Consider the following 17,419-nt stretch of genomic DNA (forward strand, 5'->3'; position numbering starts at 1 on the left):
ACACTAAAACCTTTTTGCAACATTTTTATTTCTGAACTAATTTGAAAAAAAAAGCTTCAGTAACTTTATCCTTATTTTTACCTTTCATTTTGTTCCTCTTCCTTTTGTTCATTTTCTTCTCCAATTAAATTCCTTTTCGTTTTGGTATCTAAATTTCAAGGTTTGCTATCAGAAACTCCACGAGATAATCAGGCAAAAAGAATCACTGATCTAAGTACCAATAAAACTCGTTTTGTTCCTCAGAAAACATCATTTATCATCTTATTTTTACAGTGTTCAATATGTGATTTAACACCAAACTTCTGGTAATCTAAGTTCAGATAGGAAATGACTTAGATGCTTCTGTAAGGGAATTACTAGATTATTTCATTTTGTCTAAAGAGATGCATTTTTAATGATTGCATTCCAGTGAGCATCATCCCATTCATCTCTGTAATTTTCTAGCATGCCGAGTAAGAAAGGTTTGATGCTCTCTAAATACATTTCCTCTCTCCAGTGCTCTATAGGAGGCAAACCTGCTTCAGCAGCTAACCAATTGCAGTAGCCAATCTAAAAGAAAAATTTGCAAATGTGTAAAAATAATCAGAAACTTAATGTTTGGCACCTCAATTATTAAAAACACAAAAGGTAGCAAAATTTTTGAAAAAACAACACTATTTAGTATGAAGGACTTTTTATGAAAGAGTAATTTTTTTACCAATGAAGAGTGGGGTGCAAATGAGTGAAGAGAAAAAAAGATAACTACAGTATGGTCAAGAAAGAAAAATTATATATTGTGTTTCACATAAACTATTTTACTGTTTAGAATTTTCCAATATGAAAACCTTGGAGGAGTTCTACCAAAGAAGTTATGTGATATTTTAGAACTGAACAAGATTCAATAGTCAAAGTAACAACAAAAAATCAATGTTCATGAAACATTTAGAGTATTTGAAGACCAATTTATGACAAAAGTGGAGCTACAGATAAATCATATCAGACTACATGGATTCCTTTTCAAAACTGCCAAAACAAACACACGCATGTGTATGCTGAAAGATCTACAGCATTCATCCCACAAATGTTGCTGGAAAAGATCAAGAGAGAGAAGTACCTCTTTAAAATGCACGTAATGAGTCATGTGTTTGGGAAATCCATCTTTTTCCATTTGCTGATAGTATTCCTCCACATCAGCCAACATCTCCTTTTCAGTTGGTAACAGTACTTTACCAGATAAAACACGTGCTACCCACTTGCATTGCAACTCCGTCATTTGGAAGATGATGTCCTGATCACAGTAAATTACATACATTTCAACATACAAGCAAAATATAGTTTTGGCAAATTTTCCAACATAGCATTTTTTTATGATGACAAAAATCCAGCTACACATAAACTTTGAACTTTACACTGAACTTATACTTTTGAGAGACTGGTGCTGATTATACATCTAGTTCTAAAAATCTAGGAGAGAGAGGAGAAAGAAGACTGGGAAATAGGATAACTGATGTGATGAAGAGAGATACAGAAAAAATGAGTTGTAGAAAAAGAATGTTGTAAAACTATGTCATATGCACTCTTGTTTTCAACATGGGAAGAATTGTTTTCACAGTGGAGTAATGATATTACAAGAAGAGAAAAGTAGAAGCCAATTACCCTTTCAGGTATACCAATGAAAGAGAGCCAAGGAGCCAATGCAGGAGGGAAGACATGCTTGTATAATGGGCCAACACGATTGTCCTCAATGGTCACCATTCCATTTGTTTCAAGAAATGGATAGTGATGCTTGTATCTGTCAAAATTCTCACATTTAGTCGGTAGATAAGTTGCCAAGATATAGTAAGCCACCAACATCAGAAAATAGGTCTTCTTGGCTCTGTTTTTCTTTTTCGAACTATTTTCAAATCGGTTTGAAGATCAAAAGTTTGTAAAAGAAGTTTAAAACGAAGTCATGGCTATAAGATCAAATCTCTATTTCAAAATAGGTCGTTAATGAAGTAGTGTTATCACAGTCTTCTATTGTTTCTGAAATAATAAACTTAACATTTATAGTATTATTATTTTCTTTCTCTTGAAACACCTTTCTAGTTCAATTTTTTTTACAATAAGACCAAAAAACACCTATCATATTATAAAATATATTATATGCATACCCAGTGCAGTAGAGTATGACATCTGCATACACAGAGGATCCATCGTCAAAAGCAACCAACCTATCTTCAGATACACATTTTACCTGTACAGACATAATTGATATGAAACTTACTTCACAGGATGTCTACATATTACGATAGTTATAATGAAGCAAAAAAAATCCCTCATGAACACCAAATGAATTAGGAGATACCAAATATTTCATTCCTCATCTCATGTCCTGAGAGCAGAAAAATATAAATAAGATTTTATCTGATTAAAAGGCAACTATAGAAGTTATACAGGTAACTCTTAAGCATACCATTTTATGCTGCCACATGTTATCATGATTTGCTAACTTCATAACCTTTACATCTGGACTTCTAGTTGCTATATGAACCTCCTTAGCTTCTTTTGCAATTTCTCTTGAGATGTCAAAGGCACTAGATGCAAATCCAATGACAACCACGATCTGTTAATGGGGAAATATCAGTATTTACTAATTTTAATCAAAACTATTAGTCATATATTTCATATCCAATTCAATTTCATATACAAAACTATGATATTACTTTAATTATTAAGCTCAGAAATAAAATATCAATTGAAATCAATACATGCAATAAATAATAAAAAAAAAACAGAAGATACCAAATCAACAAATTAGAGCTCACTGTCTTACAAAATGGCTTAGGCTTAGCTCAATCCTACTAAACCAATCTCTAAGGTGAAGATTGTCTTGATTTATGTGCTGCATTTTGACACTAGCTCTAGTAGATGTGAGACTTAGTTTTTCCCAGTACACCCCCTTGCGTCTAGCGGTATTGGGTTTGGTACATGCATAACATAGTGAGTGGCCATTTTAATGAATCTAAGATACACTTTGATACTGTCTTACAAAATGATTTAGACCTAATTCAGCCATACAAAATAAACTTATAAAATGAGGATTCTCTCACTTATATATTGAGTTTTTCCCAAGAAATTGTGTCATCTAAATTGAGAAAGAAAGCGACACATAGTGCTTTGCCTACAAGTAAAAAATGCTTGAACAACACTCACTAATAAATATGAAGCAGCTATCCCTTTGGTTATTATTGTTTGATACTACTAAAAAAATAAGATTTAGAAGATAATTATGGTCCACTAGGGATCTAGTCTAGGATACTACTACTTTGAGATAGAGAAAATTCTTGTTTAACATAGTTTACAGCACCTGATCCCGAAAAGGTTCTGGCACACGGTAATTGTGACTATGAATTTGGCTTCCTGGCCACTTTTCAATCCCTGAAACACAAGCCACAACAATGAGAAACCTTTGGAAAGAAAATTGTTTTAACATTTAAATGGTGTGTCCGTCGTATCAGATACAAACACTCATTGAAGGATGCGTATAAGTGAAGTGTCTAATTAAAAAAATATTTGTTGAATTTTTAGATGCTAACGTGGTTGTAACACAATTTAAAAAAAAATTATTAATTTTTTAAAAACTCAAACTTATTATTGTATAAAAGTTTATTATAATTATAAAAATAAGGAACAAATCATTTTAAACCATTACAAACATCTTTCTATTAAAAAATATTGATTCATGCACATAAATCTTTATTGTCAATTTATATAATTCATAACTATATATTCGTGTTCCATATTCGATATTTTAGAAATTATACATATTTAGAGATTATATGTATTTTTACATAATTAGCATTTCTCCACAAGAGGATTGTGACTTGTGCTTGTGCTGAGCGATCACATGTTCACTTAAGTATGCAATTATTCTCTACTCACCAGGAATAGTTGGCACCCTTGGTTCAGTGAAGTGACCAGAGCAAACAACAACAGCTTCAAAAATCTCCCGACTCAAAACCGATTCACAAGTCCTAGACTCAACCACCCACGAGTCACTCCTACCCGCAACTCGCTCTACCCGAACCACCTCGCACCCGAACCGGGTCAACCCGCGAAGCTCGAACTCGTCCGCGAACCTGTTCAGAAACCACAGCACCTCCTCGTGACCCGGAAAAGTCCTGGAGTCCCCATCCGGACGGGCCGGAAATGGGTAGTCGAGAAAGCCCATAAGCTGCCTCGGCAGGTTGGTGCGGAGGGAGTGGTAGAGGCTCGTGTGCACCACTTCCCGGTTCGGATCCGAGCCGACAGGATCGGAGTCGATACGCGGGTCGTAGCGCCACGTGCCTCCGAGGTGGTGGCTTTTCTCGAACACGACGACGTCGAGGCCTTCGCGGCGGAGCTCTCGGGCGGCGGCGAGGCCGGCGACGCCAGCACCGATGACGGCGACTCTGAGAGGGTGGGGCATTGGGATTGGGAAGGGTGAGTCATGATGAGTGATGTGATTGGAACACTTATTCTTCACTTTTGGTTTGAATTGGAAAAAGCGTGACGAAAGAAAGTTGAAAGTAACTTCTCATCTTAACCTGTGTTTAACCATTGTCATGCAGAGTGAAAAACAACGGAAATGAGAGTTTGAATCTGTGAAGCAATGTAAAAATAAATAATAATATTACTATTTATAAATAATAAATTTATTTTATTTATTATTTTGATCGGGTTAAATGTGTTTTTAATTTTTTAGAACGAAATTACTTCTAATTTTTTATCTAAACTTTAGACTATGAACTTGTAATATGAAAATAAATGAGTCATTGCCATTTTAATGAGCATTAACTTTTTTTCTATTGTGAGAAATGAAGTTTTACTGTGAAATATATTATAAGTCAATTGTAAACATAAAATTTCAGAAATTAAATCCAATTCTATATATAATCACATCACACATTTTTTATCTAAACATTTTTTTTTTACTTGGAAATAATTTTTGAAATAGAAATTTAGAAAAAGTCCTTAAAATTAGAGAAAAAAAAATTAGAGAAAAAAATCAATCAATTTTAATATTTAATATTTTTAATAACATTCATAAAAAAATATTTAATGAAATAAATATTTGATAAATATGAATTCAGATTTAAAATCTAAAAAAATAAATTAGAAATTGCATCACATTTTAACTATTATGATTTAGCTTTATCAATAATACTATGTAATGGAGTTTTACTTAATATTATAGCATTCCCATCAATTATAAGTCATTGTCCAAGTTAGCATAAAAGTTCAAAAATTAAATCCAATTCTATGAATAATCGCATTACACATTTTTTTTACCTAAACAAATATTTTTTTTTTTAACTTGGAAAGAATTTTTAAAATAGAAATTTAGAAAAAATTCTTAAAATTAGACAAAAACAAATTAGACAGACAAAAATGCAATCAATTTTAATATTTAATATTTTTAATAACATTCATCAAAATATTTAACTATTATGATTTAACTTTATTAATAATATTTTGTAATGAAATGAAAGAAAATTGTGGAATATTTGACTAAAACACTATATAGCTCTCCCTTCTTGAAATCTTGAAATCTCACCCTCCATCTCAAAATTTCAAACTCCACCAACTTTTCAATCCCTTCTTTTTGTCACTCCAAATTCCCACCAAACTATAACAAAGTCACATCCCTATTTAGTAGAACTTCATTCTCACTTTACCTATCATGTAAGTGTTAAACTTCCAAATACAACAAATATAGGCCAACTTCACAAGGGTTAACTCTGATTAAATATGATTACTCTAAATTGCAAATCAATACATAAATATATTTGAATTAAATTATAATTTTAAACAATTTAAAGTCATAGGAAACTCAATATCAATCTAAAAGAAGAATGACACTAACACATATAATTCAAAATTCAAGTGAATAGATGTAATTAATCAACTTCCCTTGATGGAAGACTGCAAACCAAAAGATCAACTACTAGAGTTATGGCTAGAAGAATACAATAATAGTGGGACTCAGGTGAGCTCAGCAAAACCAAATTCTTATCATCTTGGTCTAGGATTTATTTTGTATAAATGTATAGAATATGTTTTTCTTAGGCTCTTAATTGCTAAATAAATTGGGTCTAGTTTGGCTAAGTAGAATAGAATTTTGGACTTGTATTTGAGCATATAGTAGATGAAAGTTAGAATTATGAGTTCTTCTTCTAATCAAAGTTTCAATTGGGTTTAAATTGGTCTAAGAGAAATCCTAAATTGATCATGAGATAAGGGAAAACACGTCTTACGGTTTTGGGAACATGGTTGTCACGTCTTGGCAAGAGGGATGCATGTCTTTCTTTGGCGCCCAAGTTTGAAAAAAATGCATGTCTTTAGTAATTTTCAACTTGATACCACCAAAATTGAGTCATACCAACTTGTTCTTAGACTTTCTTTAAGATAGTCTACTAAATAGATAATACTAGTATAAAAATATACTCTTAATATATTTGGAACACCATTATTTACAATATATTTATAAAACTAAAAAATATTTCTATAACTATCTCAGTCCAAATCAAAAAAATTGGCAAATTTATTAAAATTGTACAATTTTATAAATTTTTTATCTAAACGAACAATTTTTAAATATGGATAAATTATGAGCAGCACTGAAGAAATGACATTTATAAATATGAATTTGAGTTAAAAGGTTAAAAAATATATTTTAAAGCACAATTTATTTAATATATTTATTTTTGTTTGAAGTCATGTTTCAAAGTATAACTTTTATTGTTTTTTAAATTTTACTTGAAAGTACCAATCTGCTTTTTTCCCCATTATAATCAGGTTTAATCAAAAGTTTTTTTAATTTTCTTAAATTACATTCTATTAATATGATTAGTTTAATTAATTAATTAAATTATCTAAAAAACATTTAAAAATACAAAAATGTGTTTATTAAATAAATCAATTGTTTTTAACCTAATAAAGTTAAAAGAAAACAAAAAAATTAAAAACTAATAATATAAAAAATTATATGATATGATAACCTGTTAAACTAATTTTTAAAGTTAAATTAGTTCAAATTCAATTATTTCCTAGATGGAAAACTATTTTTTGTTGTTACTAATTATAAAAGTTAAAGCAAAAGGCTTCCAAAAAAATAAAATAAAAAAAAATCCGTTCTCGATTAAAAATAAAACAAAATTCAAATAGTTTCTTAGTCCTTTTATCTGTTTATCTTTTCCATTTAGTTTATATTATTTATGAAGGTTTTAATTTAGTTAAAAAATAATCACTGTGATTTCTTCTCTTAAATTAATATTAACGGCACTTGAAAAGAACTCAGAGGCAATACCGTTGGGTTGAACTGATGTGGTTGTGGACGAATCATCGTGAAGCTTGTTAATGCCTCAAACCACATATTCAACCTGTTATTGCAAAATCGTACCATTTTTTTCCCAAAATTCAAGGGAAGATGAAGGTTAAGTACCATGTAAACAACACCTACTCAACTTGTTTCGTACGTCAAAATAGTTCTACATCACGACAATTTATATACTCTTTTCTTTTCCAATATAATCCGAAACGTTTTTTAAAGATATAATCGTGAAACACTTATCTTCAAAACATACCATACTTCAAATACCGTGATTAAACATAATAATGTTATCTTTTGAATTTAAATCGGAACAGAAAAACTCGAATATATCTATTCAGTCAATTCCACACAGAGAGATCCAAATTACCCTTTTGGCGTTTCATGGAATCCAAAACTTCCTTTTCCTTGTACTATTTTCTTGTAGCTTTATAGGTTTTGTGAATGAAATGTCCTCCATTTTACTTTCTTGCCTATATACGTGAATTCCATAGCATTTCACAATACCCATTGTTCTTGTTGGCCCATGCTCATCCATTACACAACCATTCCTTTCCATTTCAATCTCCACACTATTCCAATCACTCTTCACAAATGTTCCAACCAGATCTTTATGATTAACAACTGCAGTTAGATCAAATAGCCACACATGATCTGTCTCAATTGGCCAATTGTAGCAACTTTGAGACAGTATGCTTTTGTAGCCGTTGATCATTATCCTTAATCCAACTCCAAAATGCTGCAGTGGAGTTTCCAACATTCCAAAAGAAACACACACACAAATGCTTGGGAATCTCCCACGCCCCCAAAAGGTTATGGATCTTTCACTGCTAAAGTAATCAAACCATTCTGGAATCCTTGAACCTGGAAGAATTACAGTTTTTTCCCCAGTTGCATGGAATGCCTGAACACACACAAAAAACAAGCACAATTTTTTTGTAAGAGCAAAGCATTCACATAACAACATATAAAGATTATGTTTGAATAAACTTCACTATAAACAGTTTTAGGAGAAGAAAATAAGAAAGATTATATCAGTTTTCTCATAAACTAGTTTGTTTGTAAGAGTTCTCTTGTATTAGTTTCTCTAAAAAATGATTTTTTGGTCATGAAAAAGTTTCTTTTCCTAGAAATGCTAATGGAATAATTTAACTAACAGAAGAAAATTCAAGCAGGAAACATCAAAGAAACTACCTGGTTCAATAGTACACTTGATGACTGGGATGTCAATGATGTGCAGTTCAATGCATCTATATGTTCTAACTTAGGAGGTATCACTAAAATGTCTTGAAGCTGCTTGCAATTGCTTAGTAGAATAGTCTTCAAATGAACACATTCCTTAATGCATGCTGGAAGAACTGTAAAATTATTGTAAGATATGTCCAAATATACCACACTTGCAAAACCACTGAGACATGCAACAAGGTGTTCAGTTGTTAAGTTGCAAGAGCTCAGATACAGATAAACATAGTTTGAAGATGCTGTTAATTTCTGTTGTGCATGATTTTCACACTCAACAGAAATATCAAACCTTCTACATGAGTCAGCTTGAATTTCTGTAAGTCTTGGAAGTGTAAAAATGCTACTGGGTAGCTTATCAAGCCTAGCACATTCCATTAGATTTAAAGATTCAAGTCCTCTAAGATTTCCAATAGAAAATGGTAGTTCCTCTATTGCAGTTTGCAACATGTTGAGATAATGCAAATTTTCTATCTCACACAATATTTCTGGAAACCTTACAAGTCTCGAGCACTCAGAGAAAGAGAGATCTCTTAGAGAGGCCAACTTGAATGTTAATGGAATTATTTCTAGACCAGTGCATCTAGTTGCAGTTAGCACTTCAAGATTACCAAGAAATCCAACAGAATCATGAATCTTGATCAAGTTTATGCAATTATCTAGATGCAATATCCTCAAGTCAGAGATTCCTGAAATGTCAGGTACTTGTGTCAAAAATTCACAGTCAGTGAAATCCAATTTAGTCAGACACTCCATATTCTGCAAGCAAAATAGTACAACAATTAGGCAATATACTTGAAACTAATATTTAAGGTCAGAGGAACAATTTGCAGCATCTATACATACCTTGAAATTGTTCAAAATGAGACAATCAGAAGGCAAGTTGAGAAAATCAAGTGGTAAACAGTCTGAAGGATATCCACTCCATAACAAGACTCTCAAGCTATTTGAGAGATATTGGGGGACTCCAGAATATACGGCATCCTTAATAATTAATATTCTCAGGTTTTTCATATCTTTGAAGGCTTTATCACTCAACTTCAGTACCTCATTTCCTTGTGGCAAGTCAACCAACATCATAACTTCAATTTGATCCGTTCCCTTTCATATCAAAAACAAGTTAAATTCAACACTACATACCAAATTTCAAAGAGATTCAATCAAGTATATTAAGTATATACATATACATCAAGTCAAGTATACATATATATATAAACTCAAATTATAAAGGTATTAAGAAGTGGACTTTAAAGCTTAATTCAACTTCATAAAACCGGCTTATGAGGTGAAATTTGCACTCATTTATATACTATGAAATGTTCTAATCTTTAGTCGATGTGAGATTTCCAACACATTCCCCTTGCGCCGAGAGTGACAGCTCGTGCGTGCGTGGGACAACATATTTTGGATGATCACCTCATAAGCCAGTTTTATGGGGTTGATTTAGGCTTAAAGTCCACTTCTTAATAAAAGGAAATGTCATACATAGTATGCTAACATAACAAAAGTTAAATTGGAGGTAAGAAAAAGGTTTCTTTCTCATATCTTATCTGCAATTCCAAAAAAGAATAAAATCAGTGAATATAGCTCTCTCCAACCTGATTTTCATTTAAAACTTGAAGAACATCTTGAGGGCACCATAATCTACTTCGTTCTCCTGGATGCAGGGGTGATTCCTGTTGCACTATTTTCATGGCCATGTCTTTGATATTGTCATGCATCATCAAGCTTCCACCGGGAGTGATAGATAGGAGAGATCTATCAGTTAGTCTGGTAATACTATATTTTGGATCGAAACCACAAGCTGACAGTATTTCCTCAACATATGATAAGGGCTCTCCACTGAAGAAACATGCAATGTCAAGGAAAATTCTCTTCTCACATTCATTCAAACTATCATAACTCACTTTATGTATACTTTGAATTTCTCCTCCATCTACATATCTTTCTACCGCAATCTTCAATTCCTCAATTGATGTTTCTGACAAATTACAATCAACAGCCTTCATTTTTTCTAGCAAATGAGAACCTATATACTTCAAAGCCAATGGAAGGCCCTTGGAACAGTCAACTGCATGTTTCCAAACCCCATAGTAATAATCAGGTACAGGTCCCACGGTTACCTTGGAACATAGAAGTTGAATTGCTTCATAATTATCTAATTTTGGTACATCATATACATTCTCAACTCCATGAGCAGCTAGAACATCTTTACACCTGCTAGTTATGACAATTCTACTTCCCAAACCAAACCAATTGCATTCTCCTGCCAAATTCTCCAATTGCTCCACCTTGTCCACATTATCAAGTATCAGAAGAACCCTTTTGCCTTGCAACTTCCTAATAAGGATTGGAATTCCTTGGTTCTCATTAACCACCTTGGTGCTGTCACCAGCTATATCAGAAATAATTGCCTCTTGCAGATATGCTAACCCATATTTTGCTGAATTTCCTCTCACATCATTGAGAAAACATGAACCTTCAAATTGTTGGCTGATGTAGTTATACAAAACTTGAGCTAGAGTGGTTTTGCCTATTCCACCAACTCCACATATTCCCATCATGCGAACAGCAGGATCAGAGATTTGCAAACGGAATTCTATTTGGGGTATACGAAACTCCACTCCAACAAGCATCTTATCAACAGTTAAAAGCTTTCCTTTTGATATGCCCACCTTGTCAACAATCTCTGTGATAAGTTCATACTCATATCCATATCTGTTTCATTACAAAAAAAATGATGATATTCAAATTAGATCCATCATTTCAAGTTTCATTTATTACAGTAATCTCAATAAAAAATGGATAAGAGAGGTATAGTTGTACCCTTCTTTATGATGCCACCCTACAAGATTTGCAGCTTCATGCAGAGCCAGCCTCCAATTTTTCACCTTTTCTTTTGTATACCTCATTTTGTTTTCATGGTTAGCCAACTGTTCACCATAACTTCCACTCTGGTGTCGTATCTCTGATGGATCCACGTTGTAAAATATTGGATAAACTCTGAGTTTCTTGGTTTTCTTACAATCAAGGATTTTGAGAAGTTCTTCGAGGCAACATGTTGAGGATGCATAGTCTTTTGAGAACACAACTATGGCCATCCTAGACTCTTCAATGGCTTTGAAAATTGTAGCTGAAATTTGCTCTCCTCTCTCAAGCTCCTCATGATCCATGAATGTTCTGATCCCCCTTTGACGTAAAGCATTGTAGAGATGACCAGTGAAACCAAAGCGGGTATCCTCGCCTCTAAAACTGAGGAAAACATCATAAGTCCACTTTCCCATGGAAGAAGGTTGCTCCATTTCCTTTCACAAACGTATGTTTTGCTACTGTCTTTGTCAATTCAGTGGTCAACCCTCAACTTAGAAAGAGAATCTCTCAGGCTTTAAAGGGTTAGATGCTAGTCTAGTAATCTAACATACAAACTGACAATCGACATGGACAGAAACACGGACAGAGAGATACATATAATTTTTAAAATGTAGGAAATGGGACATAAATCTATATATTATATAATTATGAATTATATAAATTGACAATAAAGATTTATATGCACAAGTATGTTTCAGATTTTTTTAACCAGAAAGATATTTTTCATAGCTGGTTCAAAAAGATTTGTTCCTTATTTTTATACTCATAATAAAAACTTATGCAATAAGTTTGAGTTTTTAGAAAATTAATATATTTTTCCCTTTTAGAATCGTGTTAGAATTGTCAGAAATCCAACAAATATTTTTTAAATTGACACTTCACTGATACGTGTCATACTAGTGTTAGTATTCGATATGTATGTCCGACAATGACACAACGTCATTTAAGAGGAGTGTCCGAGTCTCATAACTAGTGATACTTTATTTCTCTTTCCTTCTTATTGCTCTTTGTCTCTTCAGATAAGGTTGTTGCAAACTCCCTTACAACAATGAGAAAGCATGAACTGATAAAAAAAAAGTGTATAATAGATACAAATACACAATTGGCGCGTTAATTTATTGGTATCCCCTTTAATTCAAAGCAATAGCCAAGATTTAACTATTTTAAATATATCTTGCACTGGATTGAATACTCCACTAATAAAGAAAAACATGAAATCCACTAAAAGACTTTTCAAAACTTAGTCATGGAAATGTCTAAATGAAAAATTGTCTCATATATTTACAATTTTGAAAAAAAAATGACAATCTTAGTTAGGGTTAAGATCACAGAGGTGTGAAACTCTTGATATTTGTGTCAGAAATGTGACTAAGTCCTTAGAGATGTGGAAGTCTCAAAATTATAACTAAATGCATTGTCTACATAGATGCAACTAAATTTATAGAAGTGTGGCCTTGATGTCGATGTTAACATCAAAGTTTTGCCAAATGTGGTTGATGACATAGTGATGTGGAAAACTTGATGAGGTATCAGCTACAAGAATGTAATTGAACAAACAAAGATATGTTGAACAAGCTTTGATGTACATATTTGCATCAAAGTTTTATAGATAGGAATGTAACTAAACCCTAGAGGGAAAGACTTATGTAAATATGTATATTAAAGGTTCTCATATGGTGTGGGTTTAGAGGTTTTAAACTTCATCTTAGTATAACTTTGTTTAAAATTAGGAAATTTAGTAAACACGTAAAGCTTCTAATCAAAATAAAAACCAATTTAATATAATTAACATAACTTTAAATATTATACTTAAACTCTACAAATATCATATGAGCATAAAGGGTTATGGGTTAGAAGTTAATGAATTGTAATTGGTTTATAATGCAAATAATTTTTTAATATAAACAATTTAATTTGATGAGCTATGGAATTTTATGAGATCTTTAATATATAATGAGAAAGTAAACTAACTATATCTTAAAATGTATATTATGACATTTGGTTTGCAATAATGGATTGATTTGAGTTGTAAATGTAATTAATGAGTATAGTTGAATTTATTTAAATAAGATTCTTGTGATTGGTTGGATATTATGTTTGATAAAGTATAAGAATGAGATGTTATGAATTATATGATCTTGTTTGGACATTGAAATTATTAAAACTATTATATTTCGATATGGAAAAGATTGAATGATTTGTCATAAGTTTGATTGGTGTGATGTATGGAATTTGGGTCTAAGTTTAACTATATGTATGAATTAGATTGATTTGGATGATAATTAGGTTGGTTGAGACAAGTCACATACTTTAGAATGATATGTTGAAATTTAGAATGATATGTTGAAAAGTATGTGGTTTTAAAGTATTAAGGGTAAGAAACTATATATTATTAAAAGAATACACCTTGATTTAATGAGGGTATAAATCACATAAATTAAGATGTCAAAAGAGTGAAAAGATGAGAGAGATTCTTGCACATTTTTATAGTTATTTGTAGAATGAACTTATGGAGATAAGTTAGTAGTCCAAAAGAACTTAGAATTAGTCACATGATGGTCTCTAATAGAACATATTTAATAAGTTTTATGAAAGACATTAATGTGTTATTATGATACAATTGAAAATGAGATTTCTAACCTAATAATACTTTGAAATGAATTAGATAAACTTAATTTGATTTGATTATAGGTTGAGAATATATATTTATTTATGTGTTACATTTGATATTATTTTTGGTGGGCTCAGTCTTGTATAGTTTTTATATTATTTTTTGTTGTCCTCATAATTGATACATAAGTAAATGATGTACACATTTAAAATATTATTACTATTTTTTTATGTTCAACTTTCCTTTGAAACTTAGAATCTATTAGAAAGTTATGAAAATCAGGCCATCGAAGTAAGGGTTGAATTCTGTATAAAAAAAATTCAATTTTTTCGCAAAGTTGTGTCTAACAAAGTAATGACAAATGCAAGTTTTACAGATGATTTGTCATTTAAAAGATTACATGGTTTTGCTCACTAGATAGAGAAAAATGTCTTTCGACGAATATAAGGTTTGAACACTCTAATAGTTTGCTAAATGAACATGAAAGATTTTAGCAACATTTTTGCAACTCTTGATCACTTGTTATCTCTCTTCAACATTTTTGCAAATCCCCTTCTACCCATTTAGAAAAAAATCTCTATCTTCAAGCCTGATTTGTTTGTTCATGCATGAACATAAAGATACATTGAATATGCTTCATGCAACATATGCTTATCTCTTCTTAAATAATATGTTGATAACTGACATTACTTTACATGCCTTAGTTAAAGAGCTTTCACCCAAATTGAAGTAAAGCATATGATTATACGCGATATATAACCTTTCCATAGTTGATATAAGGTGCGTTAGAATGTGTGTTGGCGTAAAAAAACGTTAGTACATTCTTCAAGAGATATTTGATATTAACATGTACTTTGAGAGATCTCCACGATAGACGTGAAGATGCAAACATTCTCGACAATACAAAATAAACTCAATTTTTTTGTTAAGTGTGTTAGTGTAGAAAGTGCTTGCGTATCGTTTAATAAAGACTTTACTTTGATGAAGTGAAAAAATACATGTGTTCTATTATATATTAGATGAAACATTTTTCGTTTCACATAATTTTTTCAAACTAAACATATTGATGTTTACACATTGTTATTTAACAATACTTAAAAAACTTATATAACTAATTTTTGTAAGTTCATGTAAACATATTGTTTAGATTGTTAATTCAACCACCTTAATTAAATTCTTATGTAGAGTATATATTATAAAACCTAAAAGTTAATGCAAACAATACATTTAAATAACTATGCATTTTGGATGGTCTTAATAACTTTAAAAAAATCTTAAAAAGAAAACCAAAATCAACGCCCTCTTCCATATTTTATTAACCAATCTTAATTTTAATTTAATATACATTTATCTCAATTATTTAAATAGTAAATAAATACGCAACAATTTTAAATACTTAATTGTTTCTTCAAAAGAAAATGTAAATAAAAGATTGGAAATTTTAAATAAATATACATTATTTTGTAATTAAGCGGCTTTATAGTAGGAAAAATAGTACTAATAATTTAAATAAAATATAGTAATTTTAAAATAACATTTCCAAATATATAAGGAAATATAAAATATTATATTTCAAACAATAAATCAATACTGATTATTTTAAAACTTTCATAAATAAATTCATACTATTATTTTATAGTATAAAATTAAGTGGGTCGGTTCCATAATAGAAAGCACCGTTTACTATTTCAGAATCAATGGAAAAAAAAAAGTTCCACTTTAATAATATAAATAATTGTATTATAAATAAACTAATTGAGATAGGTGCATAAAAGTTTTGGTTGAATCTTAACAAGTCAATTAAGAAGTACCAAAATCGCGTCATGTTATTAATTTAGGTTTTGGAAGGAAAGAAATTGATTTAACTTTTGAATATATAAAATTTTATAATTCTTTTTTATCAGTAATAATAAATAAATAAATAGAACTATTTCAAAACTAATTCAACTCTTATACATGTCAAAATACCGTAATATATATCTCCAAAATACTCATTTCCAAACGAGGAAAAAAGCCACCATCTAACATAAAACAAACCAGAAACAACCATAACATCTAAAAAGAATAACAAGATAACCCAACAAATAAACTAAAAAACTCCTAAAAAATAAACTAAACAACGATCACTCAACCCAAAAAAAACAACCAAAAGAAAACAATAATCGAACCACCAACAAATTTTATAATTCTTTATGGAAAAGTTGGTAGAAATATATCCTTCATCATTAGAAAAAAAATCCATGAACTATAAGTAACTCTCAAAGCTAATGGTGCACCTTCCTTCAAAGCTTTTGGCTTTTTCCAAACTGACGAATCACCATTCTCCCAAACACGTCATATGTCCACTAGCTTATGGAAAAACGAAGCACTCATTCTCTTTTATATTTTTTAGTTAATGTAAGCTAATTATAATATTTTTTTAATGAGAACTGTGTATGAATTTTTAGAAAAAATATTTTTCTGTTATTTTCTTAAGTTTAAATTTTATATATTTTCTTATAATTATATCTAATTGATAGAAACCAAGGAACCCTTTCTTAATCATATTGCTTTAGTTCATATTTTAAATTTATTTTTTAAAAATTAAAATGATAGAAATTAATTAATTAAATTATATTTTATCTAAACTCCGTTTTAACAGCTTGCTAAGTTAATATATAATCTCCATTTGCAGAAAGCTTTGGTACAGTAATTTGAGTGTCCTAATTGTAGTGAAAGTGAAGGTGGCAATTACTATGATCTTTCGATCAAGAATCGGTGCTAAATACGTGTTTATGATTTTTATTTTCTGTTCAAAATAACATTTTTATTTGAGTTAGTTATCTCGAAGAAGTATCCAATATAATTTTTTTTTAAGAAATGAATATATTCTTAAATAGAGTTGAGATTGAGAGATTACCTTTCTTACCGGTTGGTCGGTTTACCTCTACTCCTTCTCCTTTCAAAACAATTTCACAACTCTCCCTTCCGAATTTTCATTCTTGTTTTTGTAAACTCCAAATTCAGATGGTGTCTGAAAAAGACATACAACTCCAACCCTCAAGTGCAAGATGGACTTGGAAAGTAGGAAGTTGGTTTCTAATAAAAGTGAGTTTAAAAGGAGCAAACAGGGGAAGCCAAAATCCAAAAAGGAGCGAATGAAAGATGCTGCATTGAAGTGATTAATTCTGTGACAAGTGCTACAATCGTGCCACTGCAAGCTGGGTAGAAGGAATGTCAATGAGGTGGTGGAGATAACCAATATTTTGGTGTATTTTGATGGTTTTGTAGCTGCAGTTTGCAGTGCTTATAGAATTCCAATACGAGCACGGTGCTAGCTGGAATAGGATGTCTAGCTTATGCAGCAAACATTATCTATCTATTGCTTT

At 30.9% G+C, this 17,419-nt stretch overlaps 2 protein-coding genes across 2 annotated transcripts; both read right to left on the reverse strand.

Moving 5' to 3' along the window:
- Nucleotides 1–211: 211 nt before the first annotated feature.
- Nucleotides 212–4,520, reverse strand: LOC137834824 (flavin-containing monooxygenase FMO GS-OX-like 2). Its single transcript, XM_068643030.1, has 7 exons — nucleotides 3,904–4,520; nucleotides 3,329–3,399; nucleotides 2,435–2,584; nucleotides 2,133–2,215; nucleotides 1,636–1,771; nucleotides 1,094–1,267; nucleotides 212–549 (listed from the first exon to the last, which is right to left on the reverse strand). The coding sequence occupies exons 1-7, from the start codon at nucleotides 4,427–4,429 to the stop codon at nucleotides 376–378; spliced, it is 1,314 nt and encodes a 437-aa protein (XP_068499131.1). The 5' UTR covers nucleotides 4,430–4,520; the 3' UTR covers nucleotides 212–375.
- A 3,085-nt stretch (nucleotides 4,521–7,605) lies between these two features.
- On the reverse strand, nucleotides 7,606–11,913 carry LOC137834818 (disease resistance protein RPV1-like). Its single transcript, XM_068643021.1, has 5 exons — nucleotides 11,396–11,913; nucleotides 10,168–11,287; nucleotides 9,416–9,670; nucleotides 8,525–9,328; nucleotides 7,606–8,234 (listed from the first exon to the last, which is right to left on the reverse strand). The coding sequence occupies exons 1-5, from the start codon at nucleotides 11,869–11,871 to the stop codon at nucleotides 7,713–7,715; spliced, it is 3,177 nt and encodes a 1,058-aa protein (XP_068499122.1). The 5' UTR covers nucleotides 11,872–11,913; the 3' UTR covers nucleotides 7,606–7,712.
- Nucleotides 11,914–17,419: the final 5,506 nt, after the last annotated feature.

The sequence above is a fragment of the Phaseolus vulgaris genome, chromosome 5, assembly GCF_000499845.2.
Source record: "Phaseolus vulgaris cultivar G19833 chromosome 5, P. vulgaris v2.0, whole genome shotgun sequence".
Taxonomy (NCBI): Eukaryota; Viridiplantae; Streptophyta; class Magnoliopsida; order Fabales; family Fabaceae; genus Phaseolus; species Phaseolus vulgaris.

Bases quoted from the DNA above. Each gene is read 5' to 3' on its own strand.
- LOC137834824 (XM_068643030.1), bottom strand. From the start codon at position 4,429: ATGCCCCACCCTCTCAGAGTCGCCGTCATCGGTGCTGGCGTCGCCGGC. The intron at 2,216-2,434 runs GTATGCTTAAGA...ATGTCTGTACAG, and splicing joins ACATGTGGCAGCATAAAATG to GTAAAATGTGTATCTGAAGA. The intron at 1,268-1,635 runs GTAATTGGCTTC...TACTGTGATCAG, and splicing joins TCATTGGTATACCTGAAAGG to GACATCATCTTCCAAATGAC.
- LOC137834818 (XM_068643021.1), bottom strand. From the start codon at position 11,871: ATGGAGCAACCTTCTTCCATGGGAAAGTGGACTTATGATGTTTTCCTC. The intron at 9,671-10,167 runs GTTGGAGAGAGC...TTGATATGAAAG, and splicing joins AAGTTTTAAATGAAAATCAG to GGAACGGATCAAATTGAAGT. The intron at 9,329-9,415 runs GTATGTATAGAT...TTTTGCTTGCAG, and splicing joins TCATTTTGAACAATTTCAAG to AATATGGAGTGTCTGACTAA.